Source organism: Geotrypetes seraphini, chromosome 3 (genome assembly GCF_902459505.1).
Source record: "Geotrypetes seraphini chromosome 3, aGeoSer1.1, whole genome shotgun sequence".
NCBI classification, from domain to species: Eukaryota; Metazoa; Chordata; class Amphibia; order Gymnophiona; family Dermophiidae; genus Geotrypetes; species Geotrypetes seraphini.
This window is the reverse complement of record NC_047086.1, coordinates 198453074-198472057: the sequence shown is the minus strand read 5'-3', so window position 1 is coordinate 198472057 and position 18984 is coordinate 198453074. Positions and strand designations below refer to the sequence as shown.

Genomic DNA, 18984 nt, shown 5'->3' with positions numbered 1-18984 from the left:
GTACAGGCAGGTGGAGAACAGGCTGCTCCTGGCCTGCCCCACCAGGGACTTCCCTCTGCTGCGTCACTGATGATGCGGCAGAAGGAAGCCCTGGCAGGCAGGCTGCGAGCAACCTCTTCACCACTGCTGATGTTTTAGGAGGCCCAAAAGTTGAGGTTTTATGGGGGTAAGTGTGGATCAGGAAGTGCTGCACAGGGAGATAGGAGGAATGGAAGGCTGCTGCACAGGGGGATGGGAGGGATGGAAAACTACTGCACAGGGGGATGGGAGAGAGGGATGGAAAGCTGCTGTACATAGGGATAGGAGGGATAAGAATATAAGAACTGCCATCTCCGGAACAAACCTTCGGTCCATCAAGTCCGGCGATCCGCACATGTGGAGGCCCAGCCAGGTGTACACCTGGCGTAATTTTAGTCACCCATATCCCTCTATGCCTCTCGTAAGGAGATGTGCATCTAGTTTGCTTTTAAATCCTAGAACGATGGATTCCGCAATAACCTTCTCTGGGAGGGCATTCCAGGTGTCCACCACTCGTTGCGTGAAGCAGAACTTCCTGATATTTGTCCTGGACTTGTCCCCCCCTTAGCTTCAGTCCATGTCCTCTTGTCCGTGTCACATTGGACATTGTAAATAATTTTTTTTTCCTGTTCTATTTTGTCGATTCCTTTCAATATTTTGAAAGTCTCGATCATATCCCCTTGCAGTCTCCTTTTCTCAAGGGAGAACAATCCCAGTCTCTTAAGTCATTCCTCGTATTCCAAGTTCTCCATACCTTTTATTAGCTTCGTTGCTCGTCTCTGCACTCTCTCCAGCAGTTTTATATTCTTCTTTAGGTTGGGAGACCAATGTTGGACACAGTATTCCAAGTGTGGTTTGACCATTGCCCTATAAAGCGGCATTATAACTTTCTCCGATCTACTCATGATTCCCTTCTTTATCATGCCCAACATTCTATTTGCTTTCTTTTCCGCCGCCGCACATTGTGCTGACGGTTTCAGGGTCCTATCTATCAGTACACCCAGGTCCTTTTCTTATTCGCTCTTACCCAGAGTTGCACCTGACATTCTATACTCGTGTTACTTGTTCTTTCTGCCTAAATGCATTACTTTGCACTTTTCTACATTAAACTTCATCTGCCATTTCTCCGCCCATTTCTCTAACTGACACAAGTCACTCTGGAGTTCCTTGCTATCCTTCTGTGATCTGATTGCCCGGCATAGCTTTGTGTCATCTGCAAACTTGATGATCTCAATGGAAAGGTTCTGCACATGAAGGGAGACAGGAGAAAGGAAGAACTGTTGAACATGAGGTAGAGAAGATTAAATGAGAGATGCTACAAAGAGGTAGAAGGGAGTGAGAGGGAGAAATCTTGCATATGGTGGAGGGGAAGGATACATGCATGGAGAAGAGATAGAGAAACATGTTGGATATAGCGTGGAGGGCAGGAAGAGATGGTGCACATGATAATGGAGGGGAGGAAGGGAGAGATGTTGCATGGAGGAAAATAGAGAGGTATGACCCAGGACACAAGGCAGAGAGAGAGAGAGATGGAGATGGTAGACAGTGGGAAAGAAATAGAAATGTTGGATATGGCAGAGGAAGAGAAGAAAAATCCAAGAGAGGGAGCAGAGCATGCCTGGTCTTCAAAATCCTCTTTATTAATAACAAATAAAATCCGTAGTCTTAAACAGTCACACATACATATGGCATATAATAGGTTCAAATCATGGACTCATAGGTTCAAATCATGGATGTGACACGGACCATGTTTCGGCTAAAGTGTCCGCATCAGGAGTCCCAAATGATTACAACAAACCAACAATAAAATCCATATACAGGTAAGCAAGATGACAATGGCTGTCTCACTTAGGGCTCCTTTTACTAAGCCGCGCTAGGGCCTTAACATGTGGAATAGCACGTGCTAAATTGCCACGTGCGCTAGCCGCTACCGCCTCCTTTTGAGTAGGCAGTAAATTTTCGGCTAGTGAGCGCTAATCCAGTGCGTGCGTTAAAAATGCTAGCACACCTTTGTAAAAGGAGTCCTTAGTGTCAGACCGAAGTTCAGGGGAAGAGAAGGTACAGAGACGAAACATGAATGGTGAGCATGGAGAAAGAAGAAAGCATCAAATAGGCAGGAGACCTTGGTGAGTGAATTAACAGCAGACAAACAGAAACCAGAGCCTGGGACCAAAATGATTTGAATAATAAAATGACCAGACAACAAAAGGTAGAAAAAAATAATTTTACTTTCTGTATTTTGATTACAATATGTCAGATTTGAAATGTGTATCCTGCCAGAGCTGGTGTTAGATAGCGACCATGAGCTAGGACCTAACAGAAAGAGAAAAAGCCTTTTTTTGTTTTGTTTTGTTTACACCACAGCACTGGTATGGTGTTGGAGAGAGCAAATGGAGTAGGGTAGGTGAAGAGGCTGCAAAAATAAACCCACCAGGCCATTTGAAAAAAAAAATGCCCGAATGGGCAGGAAAAGTGAATCAAATCGAAAAATCAGTTCAATAGGCCAAATCGAATCGAAATATTTTTACCTGAATCGGGCAGCACTAGTATCCAGATACCAGCACTGAACATATGGATTTTTTTTACCTACTGCTGCTGCTGTTTAAAAAACCTTGACCGAAGTTGTATATTATCAGGGTAGTTTGGATTCAAAGAAGAGCTTTACCTCATTTGAAACTGCAACCCATTTACTGTAAATGGCTCCCAAGGAGAACAGCAGCGTTTACATTCTTGTGGATTGTTCACAAATAGACTTACTTTCTGTAACACATCGATCAAAGTTTTTGTTCTAGAAAAAAAATACCCCAGCACTTTGATCTTTGAAAATTCTGGAATTTTATTCATGGGTAAAACTAGAGACAATGTGCTAGACAGGGGTGTCAAAGTCGATCCTCGAGGGCCGCAATCCAGTCGGGTTTTCAGGATTTCCCCAATGAATATGCATGAGATCTATGTGCATGCACTGCTTTCAATGCATATTCATTGGGGAAATTCTGAAAACCCGACTGGATTGCGGCCCTCGAGGACCGACTTCGACACCTGTGTGCTAGAGCTAAAGTTTGATACATTTCCCCACTTCTTAGGGCTCCTTTTACTAAAGTACACTGGCGTTTTTAGCGCGCAAACCACGCGCTAAACAAAAAATACTAACGCAAGCTCTATGGAGGAGTTAGCGTGTGCGGCATTGTAGCATGCGCTAAGCGCGCGCTAAAACTACTAGCACACCTTAATAAAAGGAGCCTTAGTCTTTTTTAAGTTTACTAAGACAGATTATTTCAGTGACTTGCTGGTTTCACATTGTATGCTTGTTAAATAGCACTACAATTTGCCATTAAGGTCCTCTTTTACTAAGACATGATAGAGGGTTCTACTGCGGCCCGGGGGGGATGGGTGGGGTCTAAATACTCTGATACTCCTAGGAATTCTATGAGCATCGAAGCATTTAGCACTCCAGGCCACGGTAGAAACCTCTACCACGGCTTAGTAAAAGGGAGGGGTAAGTGCATTTTATTTTCTTGCAGGAATTCACCATGGTTCTTGAAAACTTTCATTGAATTTAGTCCCTTCTTGCTATAGAATTAACAAGGAAGAGTTTGTGAGACAGGGAAAGAGCACCCCAAAGCAAAAAATTGAGTTTTTACATATCCTTTGTGAACACGGAAAAGGCATACATTACCTGTTTTTTCACATTTTCGATCTCAGCCCGCAGCCTCTGGATCGTGCGGTTGAGCTCTGCAATCTCAGTCTTGGTGTTCTTCAGACTGTCCCCATGATGCCCGGCTTGTAGCTGCAATTCCTGGAACTGGTGGTCGCAAACGAGACAGAAAGAAACATCATGGTAGGCATGAAAATATGCATCCAACCTACTTGTCAACTTTGTAGCCACAACTCTTCTTCTTAGTTCAAGGATGCAATTTCTCATCTGCTAAAGCGCAAGAATGAGGTGATAGCTTTAAGGCAATGCTCCTCAAATATTTATCCAACACAGCCCCGTGTTAACACCTAAAAATACGCTTGACCCTGATAATGATAACAACATCGCAGACCCCCCACGCCTCATCTCATCCACTGTTTTCTCTCCTCCAACCCCTGACTTATTTAAGCACTTCCTAGAAGTCTGTTTACCTGTTTTTAGAGTCATATTTTAAACACATAGAGGGCTTAAATGTAGGCACTAACAGTGCTGAAAGTTAGGCACCAGTAGGCCCCTGCCAGTGTCTAACTTAATTGCATTAATCAGCTCTAATCAGTGTGGTAAATGACCGTGCCATTTAAAATTGATTCCAAACTTATTAAAAAACAGTAAGTGCTGGCAGGCACCTACCAGGGTAGACACTGGGATCGCGTCCATAGCATGACGCCTAGCGGCATCTAAGATCAAAGTAGGGGTATTTAGGGCAGAAATTACCTCAGGCGTCACTAGGAGCCACTATGCACGATTCTCAAAAAAAAAAAACGGGCGCCAGAAATGTAGGCCTTTTAAAACCCTGGCCTACATTACCGGCACCTACGTTTTTTCTTGGGCGCTGGTAACTAGAATTCTGCTCAATGTGGTTAACACACTGCCGGCACCGTTTTATAGGCACTAGCCAATATAGATGATGTTTACAGAATCTGGGGCCAATTGTGCAGACTAATCTATAGAATAGGCATGTGTATGACATCATAAATTGACATTTATGCATGTATGTGCTAGGTGCTGTTATATGATATTGGCATGCTAGTTGCATGCGGGGGCATTTTTGATAGGAAGTCTAAGTCCGACTTTGGATGTTTCCCACAAAATGTCCAAAATTGGACTTCCAGAAGAGTCCATTGTCGAAAATGCTGGATGTCCAATTTTTTTATTTTTAATTTTTTAATCTCCTAGTTGGATGTCAGGACGTCTAACTTTATTCCCCATTTTCAAACACAATACCATCCACATTGAAAACGTCCAAATGAAACCCATTTGGGAGGGGCCAACTTTCTAATGGACTGGCCACTCAGACATGCCAACAGAACATTGGGTGAACTTAGCATAAACAGTGCCAGAAGTACTGTGAACTTCACATATCTCACCATAACCCCCTTATAATGTATAGTGAGCTCTCCAAAATTCCCCCCCAAGCTCCCTTGTCCATCATCCCAATAGCCCTTATGGCTGCAGGTGGCACCTATACAACAGTGTGAAAGAGTAAGGGGTTTTCCCCCAATAATACAGCAAACATGCCACTGGCTAGCCGGAGGCGCTAATCAAATGTGGAACTACAGGTCCTAGCATGTACTGGACCATGGAGCTTAGTGCTGAGTCACACGGGTGGGACTCACACGAAGGAGGTATTTCTACCTAGACTGATTCACTAAGAAGAGCGGTCCCTGAGAGAGATAGCAAGCTTCCCTAGCTGTAGGCTGATACAAGCCTTGGGAAGTCCTCACCTTCCGGAATGGGTTGCTGAGAAAGAAACCTTGGTGTGACATACCTTCGGTAAATGGCTGGCTGAAATAATCTACTATGGAGTTATGAATTTGATTCCAGGGTCTGGCTAGAACCAGCCCTGGCTGTAAGATATAAGACTGTTGACTTTGCGTTTGGGGCATGCCAGCTGCTAACCATAAGACATTTATTTTGTTCCCTGTGACTGTGAGGAACAGGCAGGGCTTGTGTACCAATAAGTAAAACTTTTCTGTTCCCTTGCAAAGTGTGTCCAGGTCTGTTTTGTAGGATTCTCTCCTCTATCACATATTCTCCCTTGTTACTGGCAGTATAGTAGGGTTTTGGTGGGCTCACACTTTCCGCTATTAATATTGTGGTTAGAGTTTCTTATGGGCCTGGCTCCTCCTCTCTGGTTCACTAGCCTACCCACCTGATTACTTAAGACACTTGTGTGATGCTCTACAAGGCTTTCCCATACCAAGTGCTGCTGTTCTAAAGCCAGGTATTTACTGTCTCATTCAAATTTTTTGGAGTGGGAGGGGGTCAGTGACCACTGTGGGGGTGTATGGGGCTCATTACTTAATCCCCCAGTGGTCAGCTGGTCAGTTTGGGTACCCTTTTGGCACTTAGATGCTTCTCAAACAGGTCTAGTTGAAAACATCTAAGTTCCATCTAGGAAGGACATCCTGGGAAAGGTTTGATTGTAGCTGCAGGACATCCAAGGCCAAGCCCACCCATTCCCTGCCCATGGCATGCTTACCAATGCCCATTTCTACTCTGGATGTGCAGTGGCTAAGAAGTCCAGCTAGATGTCCAGAAAGTCGGTTTTGAAAATGCCCACTTGGACGTCTTGACTAGTAAGACGTCCAAGTGCCAGTTTATGCTGTCTTTTGGACGTCTATCTTTTTTGAAAATGAGCCCCATGGTACATGACTGCAAATGGGCCTGTACCAGGGTGTGTTGTCATGGGTGTTCCACCTACCAATGCACAGATAGCATGATATGTGCATATCGCAAGATGAGCTTAGGCACATCAGCTTATGCCTGGCATAAACTACTATGCCTACATTTTGGCATGTCTAAAAAGCTTTGTGCTACTATTCTAACAGATGAGGTGCACCTTAATGCTGTTACAGAACTGGCGCTAAGCATGCTTTTTTGTCTACATTTAAGTACCACTTTATAGAATTTCCCCCATTGTTTGAACTTCTCACATGTTGCACCTACAGGCCTTTGATGATCTCCAGCAAATACCTAAGGGCTCCTTTTTACAAAGCCTTGGTAGAGGTAAATTCTCCAAGGCTCATAGGAATTCCGTGAGCGTCAGAGCATTTGCCTCACCGCCCCTCGGAAGAAACCTCTACCACAGCTTGTAAATCATTTTGCAATTAGTTGCAGCTGGACTATATGGAGGTATATTGTAGGAAATTTAAGGCTCTCAATTTTTATATATAAATTGCGTATTAAATAGCATATAGATATTTTGAGTGTTCAAAGAGGAATAGAAAGTTATTTTCTGATGTCATCACTGTGTTAATGTGTATAAATTCTTAGGCTGTACTGTTTCCGCCTTATGTATTAAGGACATAAAACTTGCTATGGAGAGTGGGATGTTTTCAATGGCATCCAGCATCCTAGCTGATAGTTTCCAGTCTAGGGCATTTGGAAATATCCCTCGGATCCTGTTGCTTATTCCCAGGTATCATCCTTAATTCATTTAGAAATCTGGGTTCTTGGATAATTTCCTATATTATTATATTATAATTTCCTATATTATATTATAATTTCCTATATTATATTATAATTTCCTATATTATATATTATTAAATTATTATATATTAATTCAGCTGTAAAATACATCTTTGTCATGATTACTCTAGAAATAAAGTCAAGAAATGAAAAATAATATCAGGGGATATCTTTTTATTGAATTAATACTTAATTTACCCCTCCCCCCTCCCTTATCAAGCTGTGCTACAGGTTTTTAGCGTGGGCCAGTGAGGAGTTCTATTAGCGTCGGAGCATTTACCATGCCGACTTTTGCTAAAAACCTTTAGCACAGCTTGATAAAATTGCAGTGTTCATTTGCTGTGGCAGAGTACTCTGTAAGCCAGCAGAGTGTGAGTGTGAGTATGAATGTGTGTGTGAGAGAACTTTCTTTACTTGTCCTCCTAGTTACCTTGTTTTGGTATAGATCTTGGGCTTCAGCCCGACTTCTCTTCGCGATCTCCTCATACTGAACCCTGACCTCGTCGATAATACTATCCAGATCCAGGGCGCGGTTGTTGTCCATTGAAAGAATGACAGATGTATCGGCAATTTGGTTCTGCAAGTTTCCAAGTTCCTGCAAATCACACACAAATATACCATTATATGTATTTGCTAGGCTCCCTCATCTCTTAACAGCTTTTTGTTGCAAATAAACATTTGCTGAAAAATCCCAAACTTTTAACAATTGTATATATTCTAATGTTTTAGAGCATGGCAAATGTTATGAAGGGACAGTAGCATGGATTATGCTTTTTTAGTCTATTAAGAGTAATATTTTCTAAAGATGAGGAAAGGGACTTGAATACTGCCTTTGGCATTCAAAGCAGTGGGATTTGATCTCACAATCTCTGGGTTTTGACCTCACAACCTCTGGGTACAGAGGCAGTAGCTCTACCAATGAGCCACACCTTCCAATACATCATTGTAGGTTCAAGTTCTGATAAAATAAGATCCATTTTATTTAAGATCAAGGGTATATAAACAAAATAGGGAAATATTCAACTAATACAAAAAAATTCCCACCTAACAGTACATCCAATATAATCTAAGGGTTTGGGAGTCATTTTACTGCGATATCTCCTCCTTCTGGCCACTCCCCCCTCTCACGCCAACAGCAGAAGCATTTATTTGCAGTTTATCTCCTGCTGTTACGGTATTAACATGACATGTCATGATACTGGTCGTGTAGCAGGAAATGGTGTGCAATTAACGTTACTCCCGCTGCTGTCCTGTGGCTATGCCCCTGACTTGAGTCAGTCCAACAAAGTGGCCAGAATTGGAACTGGCACTCCGTACAGGTTCAAGTTCATTGCGATCAAACACTGGTATACTTAATTTCTATCTCTCCCTGCCAATTTTGGGGCACAGACTATAGAAGTCTGCCTACTTCTCCACTACTGGAGCTGCCACTGAAGCCCCTCCAGCCTTGAGCCTGATCTGTTTTATGCTATTTCCAGGACCCAGATCATAGGCGTCTGCCTGGCATTGGCCTAACTTCCTAACCTCTGAAACTGATGTCAAAGCTCACTCCAGCTATATCATTTAGGCTTGGTTTTAACTATGACAATAATCAAAGACCATAGCTTCAGGTAAAACAACATTAGAGGAAACTGAGATTTTGATTTTTGACTATCCTGTCTGTAGGTGAAAGTACGCATGGTGTTCAACATTGCGCATATTTTTTTCCACCTACTGAAGAAACCATGCAGGGGAAAGGCTAGTAAGGGTAGGGGGAAAGGTGAGAGAGAGGTAAGGGGAAGACCAGGTAGAAGGATTCTCTTTATCAAAAATTGTTAACTCTAGTCATGGTAGTAATGTAGTTGACATCACATGTACATTCCTGAAGCACAAGTTTTAATGATATTTATTAGCATAAAGAAAGTATTTACATATTGATAGAGAGATGTTAAGAAGTTGATTTCATCTGTCAGGGCGTCCAGCTTTCCCTCCAGTTCCACTTTGTTCATGTAGGCTGCATCCACATCCTGAAACATAGACATTAATACAGAGCTGTGTAAGTTCTCTGTTCTCTTTATGGAAGAAATAAGCAGTATAGTTAATCAGTTAGCTTTATAATCCAGGCATTCTTCTTTTCTGTGTGTGTACAATCGTTTACTGTACTTTCAGTTGTATTTATAATGATTGCATTTGGTTTGATTTATTATGCTTGATTAATGATTGTATTTATCATTTATATCAACAGAACTCACCTTCTTCAGCAACACAAACTCGTTCTCGGCAGTTGTTCTCTTATTGATCTCATCTTCATATCTTTCGAGAAATGGGAGATAGTGTTTGGTTATTGTTTGTCTCTTCAAGAGATGGATTCCATAAATCAGTGGTTCCTAACCTTGTCCTAGAGGACCACCAGCCAGTCAGGTTTTCAGGATAGCCGTAATGAATATGCATGAGAGAGATTTGCATGCATATCTACCCCATGGATATTTATTAGGGCTATCCTGAAAACCTGATTGGCTGGTGGTCCTCCAGGACAGGGTTGGAAATAGCTGTCTGGTGTGTTAAAAATAATCTAATATTTTGTCTAAGTGTGGTCTAGTGTTTCCTTTTTCACTGTGGATTAAGATGTTCCAGTCTGGAAAATATTCTTTCTTGTGCAGTGAGCTCCTGCCTGATCCTTCTTGGGTTGTGTTCTATTGAGGGTTTGTGAAACATTAGTTCTCAGTTGACACAATGGCAAGATTTGTCACTGATGCTGAATTGCTAGGGAGTGCTGTCTCATGTTTAAATGAGATCTATTTATGTTTCCTGCCTTCATTTTATGCAAATAGATCTCATGCATATTCATTGTGGAAAACCTGAACAGACTGTGGCCCCAAGGACCATATTTAGTTGCTGTTAGCAAAAGCAAAGTTCAGCAACTAACAATACTAAAGAAGTTGTCTCATCAATGTATATTCAAACATCAGCTATAACACAGGAGAGAGGAGGTTTTTGAGCCGATGACATTACTTACCCTCTCTAGTTAGAGAAGAGTTCTTCCCTAATGGGGTTCTGAGGCTTTTCCTCATCTAACGATTGTTACACGCTGCCAGTTTGAGTCTAGTGATTTATTCACAGCTTGGTTTGAATGGATATATGATTTCTAGCTGTGCAGAGGTTATTTAGAGTAATTATAGAACCCCACTATTTACCCTTCTTCTTTGTGAATATTAACCATTTAAACCAGGGGTAGGGAACTTCGGTCCTCGAGAGCCGTATTCCAGTTGGGTTTTCAGGATTTCCCCAATGAATATGCATTGAAAGCAGTGCATGCAAATAGATCTCATGCATATTCATTGGGGAAATCCTGAAAACCCAACTGGACTACGGCTCTCGAGGACTGGAGTTCCCTACCCCTGATTTAAACCTACTTTCTGTTTTCTCTCTTTCAACCAGTTCTGAATCCATAATAGGATATTACCTCCTACCCCATGACTTTCTAATTTCCTCAGAAGTCTTTCATGAGGTACTTTGCCAAATGCCTTTTGAAAATGAAAATGCATGATATTAACCGGCTCATACATGTTCATTAAGAAGAACCAAGTGGCTGGAATTAGGGCATTCTAATTTTTGTACAATATATGCAACTTATTTAACTCAAGCCACAGTTGTAAACCAACAAACCTTATTTAGTAGGAAATTTCAGCATGATGAGCTGGCCTTAGGACTGTGACCCTAAACTGAGATCATTTTGGCCATCTTTAGAAAAGATTCTAAACAAAGCACAGCACACCTTTCTCACAGCTCATTGACCAAGTTATATTCCCACCCCTCTACTTCACCCCATCTCATATACTGTTATCCCTGATATCTGTCATATCCTCAACCTATCCATTTCCACTGCAACTGTCGCCAATGCCTTCAAACATGCATTGGTCAAGCCACTTCTCAAAAATCCTCGCTGGACCCCACCTTCCTCTCCAACCATCACCCTATCTCCCTCTAGCATGCTGTCCTCCATCGCTGCCTTGACTTCCTTTCATCTCAACTGACTCTTGATCCTCTACAACAGGGGTGTCAAAGTCCCTCCTCGAGGGCCGGAATCCAGTCGGGTTTTCTGGATTTCCCCAATGAATATGCATTGAAAGCAGTGAATGCAAATAGATCTCATGCAGATTCATTGGGGAAATCCTGAAAACCCGACTGGATTCTGGCCCTCGAGGACCGACTTTGACACCTGTGCTCTACAATCTGACTTTTGCCCACTGCACTCCACAGAGACTGCCCATACCAAACTCTGCAGTGACCTTTTCCTGGCCAGAACTAAGGGCCTTTACTCAGTCCTCGTCCTTCTTGACCTGTCTGCTGCTTTACTGTTAATCACTGCTTACTCCTTGATGCACTGTCCTTGCTTGGATTCCGTGAATCTGTCCTCTCCTGGTTTGCCTCCTACCTCTCCCGTCACACCTTTAGTGTATGCACTGGTGGATCCTCCTCTGCTGGCTGCTGCTATTCCACTAGCAGGGTTCTGTTTTAGGACCTTGTTTTTCTCTACATATTTTCCCTTGGTGCCCTGATCTCCTCCTACGGCTTCCAGTAGGCTTATGATTCCCAGATATACCTATCTACACCCAAGATTTCACCTAAAATCCCAGAAAAAGCTTCAGTCTGTTTGGCTGACATTGCTGCCTGGAAGTCCTGAAACTAAACATGTCCAAGACTGAGCTGCTCTTCTTTCTTCCTAAAACCTCTCTTTGACTCCGACCTCTCATTTTTTACACACATCCAACAGACTGCCAAAGCCTGTTGCTTCTATCTGTACACATCACCAAAATTTACCTCTTCCTCTCTGAGCACACTAGCCGGACCCTTGTTCACATCCTTGTAACCTCACACGTAAGACTACTGCAATTTACTTCTAACAGGTCTCCCATTGAACCACCTCTCCCCCCCTGCAATCTGTGCAAAACTCTGCTGCACGACTTATCTTTTGCCAACCTTGCTACATTCATGTTACCTCTCTCCTCAAATCGCTTCACTGGCTTCCTATCCGCCTTCACATACAATTCAAACTCCTATTCCTTACCTACAAGTGTGCTCATTCTGTAGCCCCTCAGTATCTCTCATCTCTCCTTATACACCTCCCTGAGAACTCCGTTCCTCAGAGAAATTGCTTTATCAGTACCCTACTCCTCCACTGCCAATTGCAGACTTTGTTCTTTTCATCTCGCTGCCCTGTATGCCTAGAATAAACTATCCAAGCCATACTTCATGCCCCTTCCCTTGTTCACAGGTAGGCTGAAAACACACCTTTTTGAGATAGCCTTCACTTCATAACCCTACTCCCCATTGCCCTCTGCTCACCACCCTAGCCAGCAGATTAACCATCCTCCTAATTGTACCCCAAACTTGGAATCCTGTTTGTCTGTCTTGACTGTTTAGATTGTAAGCTATTTTGAGCATCGACTGTCTCCTTCGTGCCTCTGTATAGTGCTACATACGTCTAATAACACTCTGGAAATAATTAATAGTAATAGTAGTAATTGCACTTAATTTCACCCTGTGATACTTTGGGGTACCACAGTTAATGTAGCAAACGCATCATGTAGTTTCTTTAGGAATCTAAATTGTTTGGATTTCATGTGCTAGTATTTTAAGCAATACAGAGTTCTACACACTTTGGATTTTCACATACTTGGTCTTGAAATCCTCAACGAGATCCTGCATGTTCCTCAGTTCTCCATCCAAGCGATTTTTGTCACTGTGTAGACAATCCAGTTGCTTTCGCAAGTTGGCTATGTAAGCCTCAAAGATGGGCTCGAGCTTGTTCCTGCTGGAGGTAGTTGTCTGACCCCCCTGTTCTTTCAACAAGTTCCATTTGGTCTCAAGTACCTTGTTCTGTTGCTCAAGGAATCGAACCTGGAAGAAAAACATCCCATAGACAAAATAATGCTTCGGTTACTTAAGGGGTCTTTTACTAAACTACTTAAGCACTTAACATGAAGTTAAGGCATGGAAATAGGCTAGTATGTGACCTCATTAAGACGTTTTGTGGTAGTTTGCCCATTTATGCTTCTTAAACCATGCATTAGCGAATTTTTCAGAATTTTTCACTCAGGTGGCAATTTGGGCGGAGAGAGGACATGGGCAGACAGAGGATGTTTAGTTCTTCCTAAATAGGAGGTGGTAAGTGCTCCTGCATTAACTGGAAGAGGGTACCGCTCATTAATGGGAACTGAGATTAATGAAGACAAAGCTATAAACCAATGTTCTTCAACCGCCAGTCTGTGGACCGGTGCCAGTCTGCAGAAATTTCCTGCTGGTCCACAGGGCAGGCACATACATCGGGCTCGAGATAGTCTTCTTCAGCCGCCGGTCCATGGTGTGATCGATGTAGGGATATAGGATAAAGAAGGGTACAGTAGAAGGATATGGATAAAGAAGGATAAAAGGGATGGAAGGATATAAAGAATCGCTTACAGGTCATGGACCTGATGGGTCGCCGCGGGAGCGGACTGCTGGGCATGATGGACCTCTGGTCTGACCCAGCAGAAGCACTGCTTATGTTCTTATGCTTATGGTGTTATCTTCGTGCCGGCTCCCTCTTTCTCAGTGCCGCAGTGCATAAAGCCAAGGGCAGCGGCTCCTACACGCGTCCTACACCTGAACCGGAAGCCTTCTCTCTGACATTGCAACGTCAGAAGGAAGGCTTCCAAATGAGGCGCGGGACACGCAAGGAGCCGCTGCCCGGAGCTTTGTGTACTGCGGCAATGAGGAAGAGGGAGCCGGCCCGAAGATAATATCGGGGGCGGCATAAAACGATCAGGCGGGAGCAGGCCAGAAGCTAAGGTACAGCATGGAGGGAGGGAGACAACAAAGGTAGGGGGGAATGATTTTAGTTTTGAATTTAGTGATTGAATTGTGTCATTGTTGAGGATTTAAATCTGCTGTCTGTATTTTGTACTGTTCAGGAAGAAATGCATTTGTTTCTATTTCTCTAGAGTTCAGAGTCTTGCATCTTAGGGTTTGTTTGTATATATTAGTACTTTTAGTTTTTGGTCCTGTATTTGCATAGGGGTTATCTGTGTTCTGGTAGGAATGAATGTTGAGAAGCATACAGTGTGCTTTGTGTAGTTTAATTTTGTGGTTAACCATTATGTATTGTTAATAAGATTATATTGTGCGTATATATGAAAAATGAATGGAAAAAATGGTGTTACAATTAGTACTATTATGGGGATGAGGTCTGGGGTGGAGATGGGCGGGGTCTGGCCCACGACTTAGTCCAGTGTTCAACCACCAGTTCATGGACCGGTGCCGGTCCACAAAATAATTATTTTATTTCCGCCAGTCCACAGGTGTCAAAACATTGAAGAACACTGCTCTAAACAACCTCCACTAATTGCTGCAATACATATGCGGTTAACACCATGTAACATTCCACATTATGCCATGTTAACTGCAAATCTTAAGGAACTTTGGGAGAAGGTTCCCTAAATTATATTTGCAGGAGCACTGATTGCATAAAATAATAAACGCTTCTGATCTCCTGATTACGGGTTGTCACTCATCAGAAAGAAAACTCTCCTAAAGTTTTCAAACCCAAGAGAACATTGAAAGACAGATGCAGAGACGCTTCTTCATGGATACCTTTAGAGTTTAAAAAAAACCCAATTTTGCTGTTCTTTCTTACTACAAGTTCTAATTGCCAGCTGGTTTTAAAAGTAACAGAAATGGAGCAAAGTTTATTTATAACACTAACCCCTTCTTTTACAAAGGCACGCTAATCGATTTAGCGCGCACTAAATGCTAACGCGCCCATCGTATTCTATGGACGTGTTAGCGTTTAGCGCACGCTACATCGATTAGCGCATGTTAAATCGGCTCCTGCACCTTAGTAAAAGGACCCGTAAAACATCACAGTTCTTTTTTCCGTCCTAACGCACCCAGTCGTTTGTAAGATGAGCGACACGCCCATTTCATTATTCCATTCATAGAATGACCTTGACGAGAGGACTTGAATAGGCTAAACTCGACATGGATACCTCCCAATTTAAAATTGACAGAATGCCACTAGTCATGCTAGTCTTGGAGAACCTGGGATTTTTTAAACCTGCAGGTTATAATATTTTTTACAAGAGACTATTATATTTGGGTTTCTGAGACTTTAGGTCTCTAGTTCATGAGATCCATAGAAGGGACCTACGAAGCTCAAATACACAATGTTTGATAATTCCCACTAGTTCAATGTTAGACATTACAACATACAAAGAAGCTATATTTTAAAAATAATATTTACAAGACACACCTGAGATAGCTTTCTATGTTATTGATACGAGTTAAATTAGCACTTGCAAAGGAGGAACATTTGCATAGCATAAAAGATATGTTGGAGAATGCAAAATCAATCAGTTTTTGCCCCATTTATTAAAAGATGAAATGTCATACAATAAGATATATCATCGCATAACACTTCTTGCCATGGACTACTTAGGTTCAGAAACTTACCTTATCAATGAAAGAGGCAAACTTATTGTTGAGAGTCTTGATTTGTTCTCTCTCTTCAAGTTTCACCTTCTGGACTGCGGGATCTATCTCCAAGTTGAGAGGTACCAGTAAACTCTGGTTGATGGTAACTTCTTGGATACCACCAGGTGGACAAACTGGAAACCCAGGACCACCTCCAAACCCAAGTCCTCCCCCAAACCCAAATCCACCAGCTCCACCTGCTCCACCAAATCCGCCAGCACCAAACCCGCTACCTGCACCGTAACTGGACCCTCTATTAGCAAATCCACTTGGGGCATTACCAGCCACAGCAACAGAAATTTTTTTGGATCCCCCTAGATCATGGAGGCTCCAAGAGCTAACATTCCCTTGACTAAATTTAGTTCCACCCCGAGATATAGAAGCACCTGAACCAAAGCCAGAGCGGCCCCCAACCGCTACACTGGAACTAGAACTAAAGCCCTTGGATCTATTCATTGTGTTGTTAGGAGTTTTCCCAGGAAGACGAGAAACTAAAAAAGAAAGATAAGAAAAGCTGTGGTAAGCAGGATCAGAGCAAAGAATGAAGGAGACTAAACCCCTCCAAAAGTGCCCGGGCTTCTCCTTTTATTTGCTCGAAAAACTGGGCTTGGTCTCAATGGATTATGGAGATCAACTTACACTTATGGGCTTGGCATGCCTTCTAGCAAACTGAGCAGCCTGCTAACACACCTCTAGAAAGTATGAAATAAAAAATGTGTTTGATTTCAAGATTCATTTTAAAGAAAGAGAATGGTGGTGTTATTAATCATACCTTTGTGTGGTGCAGATTAGTAAATATGCCATTGAACTCTTCATGGATTTGCTCTAATCTTTGTCTTCGTTACTTTGCTTCTTATCGAATGCAAGAGTATGACATATTTTCACCACAAAAATCTATTCAATATGCATAACTTTCTTTGCAAATCTTTACCAAGTGCATATAATTTTACCTGCCTTGTAGCATGCATTGAATTTGTCTCGTTTCACTTTGACATTTCTGAAAAGCAAAGTTGCCAGAGAGGTCAAACAGGTCCCTGTGGTCGGTAGAATGCCTTCTGGTCATACAGTCAGTTCTCCTGTGGCAGGAGAGCTCATTGGTAGTTTTCAAAGGACAGAATCAGGCTGGTCAGTTAGTGTAGGATAAAAGTCTGAGGCAAACGGTTTGGTATTTCTTGACTGGCAACATTTTAGTAGAAACCCTGCAGGCGCTAAACCCATCATAGTATGAGAGACCTTGTAGCACGGCTCTGTGATGGATGAACAAAGCAGCTATGATCAAAAACAAAAGAAAATGACTACTTTTCATTCTAGAGTGATCTGTTTTTATAAACCAGGCTTAATTCCTAACGCCCACTCACTTATAAAGTACCCATGTCTGTCTTATAATTCCATCTGTGAGAAATTTCTTAACCCTTACTTATCCTGTTTGTCTGTTTTATTAGATTGTAAGCTCTACTGAGTAGGCATTGTCTCTTACATGTTTAATATATAACGCTGTATATGTCTAGCAATGCTATAGAAATGATAAGTAGTAGTAATTTAGCAATAATAGGGAGAATAAGCATGTTTAAAATGATGGATGGATCATGTCACCGAGTCAGCCACCGACTCATGGCAACACGCACAGTGAGGAATCCAGCCTCTGATGTTTCACGGCAGGGTACAGGAGTGGTTTGCCATTGCCTTCTCCCGCGCAGTGTGTGGCTCCACTATGTCGCTGTTGCCCAACATAGGCCCCTCCCTCAGCCTACAGCACCTGGTATTCCCAGGCAGTGTCCCATGTTTAGAATACTGTATCTAGGTAGAAAAACCATACATTTAGGTCCATACATCTGAAAAAGTGGTGACAGCCTGCAGAGCATGGCTCATGGAATTCTTTGCAGTTCTGCATGAGTATGTACAATCACACACACTTTTCTGAGTTTGTATCTGCATTATCTGTGTTTATGTGCATATCTCTTTATTGTTTATCCGTTTTGTGTCCGTGCATCTCGTATGTTTGTCTCTGCAATTTCTCCCAATGGGTTACTTACTGTATATGCATGCCACGAGAATGAACCTCTCTCAAATGTGCTGCTAACCCTTTTCGTATGTGTGTTGGCTGGCATGTTTGTGCGGCTACATGTGCTTATACGTGTTGCTGTCTTCTACTGTTCCTGCCTTAGTAATTTTGCATTGGCTGGCTGCTACCCATAATCTATGTTACATATTTGAAAGCAATCAGAGCAGTCTGGTTCATGTAAGGAGGAGAACTGGAGGATCTGCAGATAAAGGTTTTTAACTCTGTAAAATGTCCAGACATGTTAGCCATCTGTGGAATCAGGAAAGTCAGACAGTTGTTAATCCTGACCCCCATGAATCCTGAATACCTCTGGCAAAGCCCTGTAGAACTTATTCTGGCCTTGCCAAGGGCAGGGCCAGAATAAGGCACATAAAAAACTAGTGCCTTATTCTGGCCCTGCCCTTGGCAGAAGATATTAATTGACAGTACACATGGCAACCAGTCAGAAAATTGTTTGATTTAGCACCCCTCCCCCTTTTTACAAAACTGCACTAGAGGTTTTTAGCGCCAGCCAGCAGCACAGAGCATTCAGCGTGCCGGCCAATGCTAAAAACATTTTGCACAGTTTTGTAAAAAGGGGGGAGGGGGTTAGTTTGTAGTTTTCACAGTAGAATTAACAATAAATAAAGTGATATACACTTCTCCGTCTGTATTAACGGTGGATACGATCCAGCTATAGCCGCGAATATGGAAAAACCGCGAATAACTATTGTATATGTTATTTGCGGTTTTTCGTAAAAGATAGCGGTTTTGTTATTAAAACCGCGAATAACACATACAATAGTTATTCACAGTTTTGTGAAAGGACTACTACTAAATATTCACATTGTTGGTGGAATAACGATACAGTACTATTATTATTGAATACTGTAGCAATATTTATTGAGCAATACAAGTAATAATCTCAGGGTAAACAAAAAAGTTCAATACAGTACAGCACTTCTTTCTCAACAAGGAAAAAAAAGAAATGTTCAATACTCAAAGTTCAATATTGGAATAACTGTACAGTACAATAATTAGGCAGTGTCTTCATCCTCATCGTCCAGTACAACTCCCGCAGGAGGAGGAGACGAAGCAGATAATTGTGAACCAGCGATTTTTAGGGTAAAAGTTTTGAAACTTCGATTTTGTAGGAAAAAGCATAGAAGCAGAGTGAATGTTGGTAAACACTAAACTTTTTTTTACAGTACAGCAAAAGTAAAGGAACTTTAATCATGATGTAATTTTTGGGGGGCAGAGTCACCCAACG

General features: G+C 42.2%; 1 protein-coding gene across 1 annotated transcript in view; it reads right to left on the bottom strand.

The window, feature by feature from the left end:
• LOC117357622 (keratin, type II cytoskeletal 5-like) overlaps nucleotides 1–16217 on the bottom strand; it is a 31570-nt gene extending 15353 nt beyond the window's left edge. The window contains exons 1-6 of the mRNA XM_033938462.1: nucleotides 15653–16217; nucleotides 12840–13063; nucleotides 9415–9475; nucleotides 9094–9189; nucleotides 7614–7778; nucleotides 3695–3820 (exon numbers count right to left, since the gene is read on the bottom strand). Coding sequence (XP_033794353.1) covers nucleotides 3695–3820; nucleotides 7614–7778; nucleotides 9094–9189; nucleotides 9415–9475; nucleotides 12840–13063; nucleotides 15653–16129 — 1149 coding nt within the window. The 5' untranslated portion in view covers nucleotides 16130–16217. The remainder of the gene's footprint in view (nucleotides 1–3694; nucleotides 3821–7613; nucleotides 7779–9093; nucleotides 9190–9414; nucleotides 9476–12839; nucleotides 13064–15652) is intronic.
• Between the last annotated feature and the right edge of the window lie 2767 nt (nucleotides 16218–18984).